Source organism: Nipponia nippon, unplaced genomic scaffold, assembly GCF_047370975.1.
Source record: "Nipponia nippon isolate SJK-2023a ecotype South Korea unplaced genomic scaffold, ASM4737097v1 scaffold_1, whole genome shotgun sequence".
Taxonomy (NCBI): Eukaryota; Metazoa; Chordata; class Aves; order Pelecaniformes; family Threskiornithidae; genus Nipponia; species Nipponia nippon.
In genome coordinates this window covers 67839535-67852345 of record NW_028262290.1, presented here as the reverse complement: position 1 = coordinate 67852345, position 12811 = coordinate 67839535, and the positions used below count along the sequence as shown (strand labels likewise).

General features: G+C 37.7%; 1 protein-coding gene across 4 annotated transcripts in view; it reads left to right on the top strand.

Moving 5' to 3' along the window:
* GABBR2 (gamma-aminobutyric acid type B receptor subunit 2) overlaps positions 1–12811 on the top strand; it is a 487740-nt gene that overhangs the window by 438444 nt on the left and 36485 nt on the right. For all 4 annotated transcript variants that reach the window (XM_009471273.2, XM_087758773.1, XM_087758782.1 and 1 more), the window contains one exon: positions 8768–8878. In XM_009471273.2, the coding sequence (XP_009469548.2) occupies positions 8768–8878 (111 nt within the window). The remainder of the gene's footprint in view (positions 1–8767; positions 8879–12811) is intronic.

The window sequence follows — 12811 nt, the reverse complement described above, 5'->3', positions numbered from 1 at the left end:
TTTTTCTCTACTGTTCTCCTTTATACATTTGCCATACTTCCACACTAATGCTGTCGGTTTCCATTACCATAAGAAAGGAGGTATTGAATTGCTCCAGCCACCAAGAAGAGTGGCTGGTGTGGCCTTCAGCGTAGCAGGAAAGCTAATTAGGAAAAGAAAAAGAACTAGAAGAAACTCCAAGTCCAGCTTGTCAGCCACGACTCTGGGCAGCTTCACAGGAAAGGAGGGGAAAATATTCTTCCTCAGTTTGTGAAGCTGATACCAAGAAGTGCACATTTCTGGAAGAATCTGTGCGGCGCAGGAGGATCTGTGTAGTAACAAAGGTCTTCTTTCCTTTAACCTGCTTTTCTTATGTATCTTGGCATTTTGCCCTCCCTTCAAAGAAAAACACACGTTCTACTGCTGAGAATGCTTTATTAAGTCTTTGTAACACTTGTCCCGCTGCCTCCATGCACATATGCAGAAACGTTTCATTATCCAGTTCCTAGATATGTAATTGGGGCAACATTCTCTGAGGAAATAATATGATGCAAAATTTCTACTGAAGAGATCGCTGAGCGCAGAGTGGAAAGACTTAGTCACAGTTGTTTGAAACACTCTGTGATACGAGAGAATTTTGCCTTTTCCCTTTCATTGCTAGTCTGCATTTGTTTGCAGGGATCACAGGGTTTCTTTACTCAGTCTAATCTGTTATTTTGTATTTTACGTTAATGCAAATAAATGAAACTGCTTGGATTAGGGGATGATAGTAATAAAAATACCAAGAAATCTCTGGGAACCTTTTGGCTCTCAAAAAACAGTTTCATTTAAATAAAAATGAAGTATCACAACAGCAAAATAAAAATCATTAAGTAAAGTGTTTTATAAATAATGCTGCTGAGAGATTTTCTTTACAAGTAAATGTATGGACACATTCACAATACAAGAGCTTATATATAGCTCTTCTGGCATTTTATCATCTTTCAGTCACACTAACTTACAGTATGCATGCTTACTGCTCTATGGAATTATTTGTACAAGAGACAGATGGGGAGCTAGAATGTAGGTTTGTTTTAAAGATATTACAGTGTGACTGTCACTGTGACTGTATTACAGACCTTATTTCTTTGGGGTAGTAGGAATTACAGTGGTTATCTCTAACACGTTTTCTTTTTTTCCTTTCTTTCTTCGCTCCCATCCACTTGTAAAGTTAGACCTGGATTCTGTATTTATAGCAAGTTGAGTGATGGAAAACAACTACATTAATACCCTTGAAGCCCCAAAATGTGTTACTATTTTTTTCTTTGGCTTATACGGTACATCTTTTTTGTGTTTTAGAAAACTAAATTGAAAAAAAAAGAGTGACCGGATAAAAAATAGGGGTATACATGTTGGTATTCCAGCAAATGTCATTTCATTGTGTGATGATTTCTAGCTACCAACCATTACAACCATTACAGAATTACTGTCCCATGTGTATGCTATGCTAAAATGCCACTTGGAATGAAGGTTTTTTAGGAGTTACGATGTAAACAGGATTTCTTCCAAACTGGTGGAAGAGTTTAATTTTTGAACTTTTTGTGAAACCAGGTAATGCTTAAGTCCAGTCCATTGACTGAGGTGGGATGGGAGAGCTGAATTTCAGCATAACAAGAAAATGAATGAAGCAGAAAGTACCCTGTAATTCCCCTGGATAACCTAAAGATATCCTTTACTTCACGTCACAGGGGCAGGGGTTTTGTATTCAGGTCTACGTGAGAAACCTTGCATCCTGAAACACTTCATACTGCAGCTCTGTGCAAATCCTCCTCTGGAGAACTCCACTGAGCCACTCCTGTTGTGGGTTTGGGAAAAAGAGGCATACTGGGCCCCAGGCTGACTTCTGTCCCACACAGTTCCCGCCTGAACCTAAGCAGTGGGGTTATAGTTTAAAGTAACACTGCTGTACTGCGTCGCTGCAGTACTCATTACCACTGTGGAACCATTAGAACCTTCAAGAGCAATCCTTAGCCTCATTCATTAACGTATTTGAAGTGTCTGGAATCTTCTCTGTTACAAACTAAGATAAACTTAATCATTCTAAATCTTTCACAAAACACAATTTTTTTTGTTTTGCATCAATTTGAAATGTCAGTAATTTATTTTTAATCTGTATAATTAATACAAATAAATACTGTTTGAAAAGTTAATCACAGTCTAAAAATCACACATTTTCATTTTAAATAACTTTGCAGGGGGACATGGTAAAGAATCGCAAAACTGATTTTAAATATAATTTCAAGTCATTAAATTTATTGAAATTGATCCTTTTCCAAACAAAAAAAGGTTTGAATAGAGAAAGTTTTCTTCAAAATTTTTCCAGTAAATTTGTAATTAAAATTTATAATTAGAACTAGAATTAGAATTTTAGAAATTTCTACTTCTAATTTCTAACTAGAAATTTACTGTAGAAAAATGCTTCTGCCTCTGGAGCAATAAAAACTGAAGTGAGAATTTTTATATTGATCATAGTTATCAGAAAGAAAGATGTGTTTTTCTAACTCAAAGAAGTAAAGCACAATAGGCTGAATTCTTCTCAGATTTCCTAGGCAATTTGCTTAACCTTCATATGACTCCCTCTCTTCATCTACAGAAATGAGGTAACAGCTCCCTTTCCGATAGTGCCATGAGCATTAATCTACTGTTCCAGTACAAAGTAAGTAAACCCACAGATTAGGGGCTGAAGCAGTTGTAACTATTACTTAATGAAATAAAATTTTGTTTTCCACCTCAGATTATGGAAAAAAAAAAAAAAAGTAACATTCCTAAATTTTTGATCCTTATGAGAAGTTTTTCTATTCAGATGGGAACTGATAGAGCATGCTACCTTACTGCCGTTGTGTATTCATAGTCATCAACTGTAAATGTTTTTACAAATATAAATAACATTAATTAAACAATTTGAAAAAAACCAAATCTAAATTCAAGTCTAAAATAATTTTCTCCTTGAGGCTTACATGACAGAGCATCAAGTATGCACACTGGATGCAATGGACATTGTGGTTGCTCGGAACCTCGTTCTTACCTTCTCCTGAGGTCAGAAGATTTATGTTTCTCATTTCTCTTGCAGGAGTCATGGAGTGGCCAGGTGTAAGGATAGTTATGTAGTTGAAAGCCTGCTTTTATTACCAGAATCCTGCATTCCTATACTGGAAAACAGTCCCTACTATTTGAAATAGTACTGTGGTCACCTGTTAAAAGCTGATTTTCTGTTCCATGATCAAATTGTCCCATGACTCTGAATCAAAGAAAAATACATGAAAAAAAAGTCTTTAAATCAGTCACTGTCCTGGATCATTAGACTATTACAGAAATGACCGAACTTCTCAATTAATCTTGAAGAGAAATGAAATTGGTCACTGGACAGCAAGAATCCAGTAACAGTTTTATACTCGGCTGAGGTACTATACAACAGACAATGCGATTGGTAATGTGTCTGAACCCACGCTCAGATATGAAGACAACAAGCTTTTATTCCAGGTTGCCTACCAAATTTTTAATTGGAAGACATTCCAAGTGAGCTACCCCAGCTTAGTATTGCATTTGCTATTTTGCATTCATGGAAGATATGACTACACAAAGTAAAAAACATAAGAAACAAAAGGGATCCATTTCCTGGCAAATATCTTTTTCATATCACAGTGGTTTTTGCTAAAAATATCCTCAAATTATTAAGTAATTGAAAAGTAGACAGCCTTTGATCCTTCTCTTTCTCTTTTCATCAGTAATTGAGAGCCTGGCTACAACACACTGCATGAGAAAACTGTTTAAATCTTTTTGTGGAACACCTTTCCATATGGATAAGCAGTTTAGCACAGAGGAGGGCCTCTTACAACGTGCAAGTAAATTTAATTTCTTACAGAATTTATAGTATAAACTAACTATAATTATCCTTGAAAAAAAAATTAAAAAGAAGTAAGGATAATCTAATTTAGCAAAGTCTGATTTTCAGATAAGGAATCACATTTGGGCTCCATATGTCTGTTAAATGTGCCAAAATCAAAAATGCCAGAGATGTCTAATTCATGCTGCAGACTAGCGATAGTATATAGTCATTATGCCAGTTAGATGGAAGCCATTTAAAAGGAAGATAAAACAGAGAGCGCGATGATATATGAAGACCATTTTAACAGTGTGACAGAAGAGTGTGATCTTGTATTTTCCTGCATTATGGGAACCATACAATTTATTTTAAACCTAGTAAACAGAAGCTGCAACTATTTACCTTATGTTTAATATCCATCTTTGGAAAAGACTGAGGCCTAATGTTCTGATTTTCTCACTGATGAAACTTCAGCTGCAGAAATGGCAAAATGTCACACTGGAAATCTGCTGCAAAGTTTCCTAGAAAGCTTGCTGAGATTGTCCACCCATAAGCTATGTTACACAGCAGCACCACAGCTCTCTAAATAAGGATCATCTGCCATACCAACACGGGACCTGAAGAGGTGACCACGTAGAAGAAGTACGCAAGGAAGGTCAAGGATTTTTGGATACTGTGCGGTGGCACAGTCTCTTCCTCACAGACATTTGCTGGATGAAATGCCTCGTGGAACATAGACCCTTCCTACTTTTAAGACCTATGTGGAGCTATAGAGAGGGAATGGCAATAAAGGCACAAAATAAGTCAATGATACATCAATCATCATACAAATATCTTCGCACTATGCCGCGTCTTTTCCAAAGGGATTTCAACTAGTATAATAGCCACTAAGAAATTACACTTATAGATGAAAAAAGGAGACAGGGGCTGTTTTTATATGGATCAAACAACATCATGCCCAAAAGGCACAGGTGCCTCAGGGTGGTTTGCCCTATCATCCCACACCTTAGCCTGAGATAAGGAAAGCTGTCCATCACACTGCATACATTTGTTTATTCATGTAGAGCTGGATCTTAAAGGAACTGAGAGAATTGTTCTACAAAAAGGGCAATCCACAGATACGTGAAGGAAACAAGAGTCTTGTTGCTGCTCGGTTATTTTGAGGAGGTGTAGGAAGGCAGGAGGCACTCAGCAGTTTCTGTCATTGCTCCTGCCCTGGTCACTCCTGCAAATTTCCCTGCTGGTTCCAGGTGGTTTTAAGCTTCACTCCTCCCTCTGGCAGTACCCACCTAAGCCATCACTCAGCTATTATGACGAGGATCTGCCAGTCCACCAGCAGACTAAAGAGCAAAGAAAATGAAAAGGCAACAAAACTACAGAAGTGACTAATTTGAACATGCACAGAGAGGGGATAGAAACATTCTGTAGGTTTACTGGTTTGGGTTGCTTTCTAGACCTAGCAGATCTCATGTAAAACAAGCATTTACTGGTGATGATACACAACTCTCGTATGAAGTGAACAGATTAAACTGTTTATGTTCAACTGCTGAAAACACTCCAGAAATTGATGTCAATGTCAGAAACCTTATTAGGTTTCAGAAGAGGTACGAAATCACAAGATAGGAGGTCTTCAGGCTTTCGAGAATGACATCTGAAGGGCATTTAGATTGTTTTCTATAAAAGGAAAGGGCAAATTTCCAGTACATATATAATCACTGGTAACATTCATGTTGTCATCCTCTCTAAAGCAGTAACAAAGTGCACAAATGGTGGATGATTAGAGAGGTCAGTGAAGTGCTCCATTCAGCTGTAATTGTAGAGTTTTTAAAAATTCTTTTGACATCAGAAAATATCATATGTTTTTTTAACCCAGCTTTTTGCTATGATTAGTTAATTCATGCAAAATCAGTGAAGAAACAGAATGGCAAATTAAAAGCAGTAAAACAGGAATGTCATTTTGCAGTACTGATAAGTAATCAGCAAAATCAGTTCACTGTAAAATTGCCTCTACCTGACAACGCTTAACTCCACATGCACAAGTGTTCAGCAAAATTTTGTTGAAAATACTACCACCTTGCAGATCTGGAAAGTGCTTTGAAGGAAGTGCTGCCCCATGTACACTTTTGCTGATGCTGCAACCAGTATTCTCTCTTTTCCTGCTCCTCCTAGAGCACTTCACAAGAATTTCTTATCTCAGATAGAAAATCTGAATACACCGTTTTATTTAATTAACATATTTTTAAAACTATCATTGCCCTATAAAATCTGGCAATATCTTCCTACTAAGGATATGATGCAACTTCTTTCTCTCTAATACAATTTGAAAACCAGTTATGCTTTCCATTTTGTCTTTTTTCTGCCTGGGTCTCTCAGTTTTGAGTAATGAATGGACATATGCTTTCCAATTCTGAAGCAAATTTGCATTAGAGAATGAACACATAATGAAAATAAAAAGATAATCTGCCACTGACCAAACCGGAGTTTGCATTTCAATAATATTCTTCGAAATAAGGAATAATTCCAGTTGCTCATAGTTGGTTAAAAGTGATGGAATGCTTCAGTCTAAGTGTGAGTGGAGGTTTCAATCCAGGGACAAGGGAAACAAACCACAAGACGTTGTCCATCGCATCAAGTGGAAGTCTAAGTTATTTATAAACTTTCTTGTTTCACAAAAGTACGAAACTGAAATAGAGGGAATACATGGCATAAAGGACATAGAGCTGGAGAAACAGACACAGTCCTGTGCTGACAACCCAGTGTGAAGAAAAAAGAAAAAGGCACTCTGATGACCACAACCTTAAGTTTTATGTAATTTCCATAATTCCAGACCATGAGGGACGCAACTATTTGCATACTGTAACTCAAAAATGGGGAAAAAATCTTTATAGCAGGGTCAGGTGTAGTTTAGAATTTCAGAAAAATGTCTCTGTAGTACAGTCCTGTTCACACATCAGTTACACATTCAGAGCTATATTTGAATGATTTGTCACGTGAACTTTACTTAATACTAGTCAAAAATGACGTTGAACATAGCAGGTTGTAACTTTGACATGAAAAGATACTTTCCTTTCAGTGCACCTAAATTTTAGCATTAGGCTTTTGTCACTGATGAGGGAGAATGAGGTAGTTTAACTGATTCCCAGACAAACATCTGTAGCATCCTAAATGTTGTGATGCCACTTAATGTTTGCAGTCATTTCAATTCTTCAGCTAATCGTTGTTAGCTTGCCATCAGCAACTGTCAGGGCGGAGTCATGAGCTCTCTCGGAGAGTTAATATTGCCTTCTTGGTTTTTGTCTTATTGTATTTTAGGACACCTTTTTTCAAAGATCTTTATTCTCCTGTTCAGGGTTTCTATAGAAGTCCAGGATAAGAAAAGGTTTTAAATGTTAATGTCTTGCCTACTGCAGGATTTGCAAAGAAAGTTGTGAACCCTTTGACTGTGCAGTGCATAGCACAAGGTTGATTGGGTTTTTTTTCATCCCCCCCGTGTCTACCTCCTTGTTTGTTACATTATCTTTTGACAGTGTATGGGGTCAGGGGCAATACAAAAAGACTGAGTGAAGAAACTGAGCTGTGGATTAACGCTGTGACCATGAAATCCGTAGCAAAATTCATACCAGCATCAGAGGCAGCAAGAATAAGCTTTAGGAAATTATTCAGATCTCTCTAAAGTCCTTCCACATACAATTCTATGTTTCAGTTGGTGAAACTGTGATTTTTCCCTATCTCATATAATAATCATTATACTTCTGCATGAGACATTTTACATGTGTTATTCATCAAAAAGGGAAATGGCAAAGCCCACTGGGACAACCACATACAGAAAGTTATGTCAGGGTTGACCTTAGTTTAGCTGAAGTTCAGATCCAGTGTTTCAAAGTAGAAAGGAAAAATAGCTTTCAGTATTTCAGTGTATTCTGTAAAGCAAAGCAGGCTGTGGGTACACACAGCTCAGAATAGCCAACAACAGGAGGATTCTGTGGTATCTAACTAAAACAGGATCTCTTAGAATCACATACGAGAGGCACCTTGTGTTCTTATACAGTGTACACCATTAGAAAGCAGTTGGACTATACCTTAATATATATTCTAATTGTAGACAGCATAATAGCTAGTACCCGTTTGCTCTTTGCGTCAACTGTATTTTTTTTCCTGTTGTAAAAAAAAAAAAAAGGCAAGAGATACTGGAGGTTGTTCTGGCAGGTTTCTGTGAGTTTTAATTAAAACTTCTTCCTCATACAAACAGTCCTGGTAGTCCACAAGTCTGCTTGATTCTGCACTTTTATACAATCTCCTTTTCAAAATAAATGGAAAGCTACAAAGCTTCCAGCAGTATTAAATTTTGCATAGATGTTCACTTTCTCTAAAGGACTTTTTTCCCAAATTTTTGATGATTTATACTCTCTTCTAAGCTACTGATGTAGTTTCCATAGTAAATGGTCTTTGATTTAGCTCATGGTTATCAATGAAAAAACACCTGAAACACAGCAGTGTTACATACATTGTTTATCAGCCATTTGCCAGTGACACAAGAACCGCAGGTGAAAGGAGGGATGACTTTAAGCACATTTATTTTCATGTCTGTGCATTCAAGCTGTTTGCCTTGTAGAAAAATGAGATGTCCTAAAGCTGATAAATGTGATTGACACTGTTAAAGACAGAGTGACTTCAGACATTTTCTTTCTGGTTTGCAGTAGAGGTGACCTCACCTGCTGGTAGCTATCACACGGTTGTTTCCTCAGATCTTTGCTTTTCACTGTATTCCTTTGCAGGTTCATGGGTCTGCAGTCATCACAAGTTACTTTAAAGTTGTCCACTCTGTATTCTACACATCCTCAATCCACTGAGAATAGACTTAAGTACCTCTGAGGTGTGAATACAAATGAGATCTGAATCCAAATATTTCACCTTTTATTTTTGCAGCCAGACCCTGCAGGCAGAGATATCTCCATCCGACCAATCTTGGAGCACTGTGAAAACACTCACATGACAATTTGGCTTGGGATTGTCTACGCTTATAAAGGGCTGCTAATGGTAAGCATAGCTTGTTCTGCACAACACTGACTTCAAGCTGCTATTTACTGATAGCCATGAACTGAATTATATTTGCTTTTCTGATAGCTGGGAGTGAGTTGAGCTTCGTTGAATACACCTTTTATAATTGGGCCTGTTCTAAAGTTCTTTAGGTGGTAATATGTGGATATATGAATACGTAAAATAAATAAGACACTAATAGCACTTACGCTGAATACTATAGATATACAGCAAACCAAGAAATTCAATAGTGAAAAGATGGATCTATGAATGAGACAATTTTGTAAATAAAGCAGCCCGATCTTCTGAATTCCTTTAGGTTCTCCAAAAAGGTGGGACTAGGTTATTCTAGATGTTTGCCTCTGAATTGCAAATGTCCTTCAGGACCAGTCACAGGAGAAGCATGATGAATTTGAAGCCTGAATTAAAATAACCCCTTTGTCACCAAGGCCCATCTCCACAAAAAGATTTAGTTACTAAAATAGACCTCAGGAACCAGGAATCCTGAGCCTTCTTAGTTTCAAAAAAAAACCTGTAAAGGTGACTATTAGTAATTAAAAGCTCCTAAGCCTCAAGGTTTTAAAAACATCTGATTTTCACAGCACTGACCAGCTGAACACCTATCTTGAGCTGAGCCCCATCTGGATCCTAAACCTAGATAAACATTAGTTTACCCTGCCCAAAGGCTTCAATCTGTTCTGTGTATTTGTAGCATGCCTATTCATCAGGACACTCGTGAAGGAACCGGCCAGCTGCTTCCACTCAGCGTGGCTGGTGCTGCTGCCCTGAGGGAAGCCAGGGAAAGGGAGCTGCTGGTGCCTGGAGCACTCATCTTCCCTCTCCACAGCGAATGACTGCTCTGCTGGGCTGCAGAGTCCTGCTGCTTTTCGTGCTGCTTTTTTCAGGCTGAGAGATCTTTAAATACGCAATACGAAGTTCAACAGGAAGGGATGAGAGCTTTTTTTTCTTTAATTCTAAACAGTCAGTAGCTTTGTGGTCAGACTGGTCTGCTGGGGAGTGCCTTCAGGCAGAGAAGGCACTACCACCAAGTCTCTCCAGTTCCCATGTGAGAGCTCTGATCATGGATCTACCAACCAAAAGGAAGCCCTCCCACCTTCCCACTTCAAGAAGAAAAAAAAAAGCAAGCAACTTTAGGTGTAGACACCTATTTTTAGGAGAATGTCCAAGCAGGCTGTGAAACTAAGAGTTAAGACATACTTCATCCCCCCAAAAGGATCAGGAATTAGGAGAGATTCCACATCTCAGCATTTCTTACTGAACAGCTCTGAGTGGCTCTGGGTTCACAGTAACCTCAGCATGTAGCACAGCATTGAAGGATTTTTGTTTTGAAGGCCAGGCCACCAGAAGTTAGGAGCCGTGCCACTGACCAGCACTGGGGCCACAGTAAGATATAACTGTCCATTGGCATAAAACATCACACTTTATGCAAAAACACAGCACATCACCCCAAATTGTACCAGTACATTGTTTCTGGAGCTTCTTTGCATACCAGTGAACTAGTCCAGTTCAAAACAGATCATTGTAAATAAAAGGGAGCAAGGGCTCCTTCAGGCTGTCAGCGCCCCTGTACCGTAGCAGGGCCCGTCTGCAAGTCCCCGTGTGGAGCTGGGAGCTTCTGAAATTCCTACTTATATTTGTTTGATTCTTCCTAATCTGCATAGTGCCAATTTCTGATTTTGTCTCTTTTTTAAGCCAAATCTTCCAAAGAGACACAGCTAAACTGGAAAGCATAGCTTTAGTACCCAATTGCTGACAAGGTATTTAACTTTATTGCACTATTTACATTCTATGTGGTGATGGTTTGTATCTGTTAGGTCATTTCTTTATCTTCAGAGATGAAGTTCTCAATTTTTTGTCCCTTTTCTAGTATATTACTTTCTTACTGGTTTGACATATCTGTCAATAAATTCCTGCTCTTCACTTGGGAGAGTATTTTTCACTTTGCATATTGAATTTTACAAGGTATTTCATAGATAATTTGTTAAAAGGAACAATGTTTTCCATACTTTTGTTACTTTCCAATCTCCTTGTACAGAAATTTTGAATAGTTCGTTTTGTGTTCTCCCAGGTAGAATTTGCCAGTGTTCCTTATACAAGTGCTTAAGACATTTTTCTCTGTGGTTCTTTTGAAAAGTAAACAAGTAAATATGTTTGGTTCGCACTAGTCCTTTGCCCTAGATTGGTTTGTTGGGATGTATGTTGGACTGTTTTCTACAAGATATGTGACTCAGTTTGTTTAAGTTTGCAAATGCCATTTAGCATTACTCACTATACTTATTTCAGGCACATAGTGTTTCATAACCATCAGTGAAATATACACTTTTTATTACTCCAGTGCCCTTTTATCACACAAATTGCTACATATGAAAAAGGAAGATACTCTTCTGAATCACTTAAATAATTGCTATGGTGAGTTATATGAGGACAACAGGACTGATCCTTTTTATCTCATCACCAAAGATGTTTCCGTACACCACACATACTTTGCCTTCAGAACAAAAAACAGAACCTCTCATGTTACTGTATCATTTTATAAAGGTTTATCTAATATGAAATTCTGCAGTTTGTAAAAATAAAATACTTATCTCTAATTTAACATGCTTTATTCAGATGCCTCAGGACTGGTGACCAGAGAATAATAGGAAGACAACCATCCTAAATCTTACCTTTGTCATTGTATTAGTGACTCTAGCCAAGTCCTACTGTACATATGGGGCTCAGTTATTTTCCCATCTCAGGTTCAGCTCCTAAAAGGCTATTTACAAGTTCAAGGCCTGTCTGTGTGTATGTTGTGACCATCAGTTGCAGTATGTCTAGCTTTTGATTTCTGATGATGTAGACATGGCTGAAAAGAACCTTTATTTCATATATTCCAAAGCATGATAGAAATCACACCAACTTAAACTTGCCAGCGGTGCATTATTAGTGAGTGCGCTAACATCTTTCTGAGGGGTATGAATTATTTTTCTGATCTCAGCCAAAGGAATACCAGATTAAGGATGGATTGGACTCCTCCAGTGAGCTTTGCTTATTAACCACACACACTAGACTTGTCAACAGTTTGATTCCCCTCTTCCTGACAATGCGTTTAATTTACATGAGACTCAAGTTGTACATATGTTGGAAGTTTCATTGTGTTGCTGACATATTATTACAGTTACATATTATTCAGCTACTGAGAAACAGGCTTTCAAGGCCAAGTTATATTTTCAGTTTGGCTGTTTCTCTGCGTATCAAATCCTACTTTTACCCTGTAAGTGTTAATTGAAGGGTTTTTAAGCTACAGGTAATATTACTGACCACTTCTGATACACAGTTTTTAATGTATGGTCCTTAGCTAACCTTACTAAGGATGAGAACATCAGTATTTCATGGTGGAGATAGAAAAAACTGATGCATATACAACATGGGACTTGGTAATGGTCACTAACAATAAGAAATTTAATTCCTTCTAATGATTCATATTCCAGCTTTCTGTTTTGGTCACTATAGTTGACATACTGCATGACACAGCTCCGTAATTGATTTATGAAGCCAAATGAAGTATTCATTCAACTAAAACATATCTTGGGGATAATGTTCAATCTTAATTTCAAGTCTGAAAGAATGTCTCTACTTCCTGAGGCTCTCCAATCACTAAGTTGAATTTGCCTAGCTCTGACTTCCAACCCTTGAACCTTGGTGGGTCTTGCATATATGTTATCCCTCTTTCTCTAAAATGACTTGATGCCTTTATTTTTAGGAAAACTACCCTGAGTTTGGCCAAATTTCTGTGACTTTTCTAAAAATCTTACTGCTTTATGAAAATGACATCTATTAATCATTTACCATTCTCCACCTTTTCTTCCTCTGCATCATTTTCAGCCATGATGTTATAGCCTCCTTCAAGTCAATGTACAAATATGGGACAGC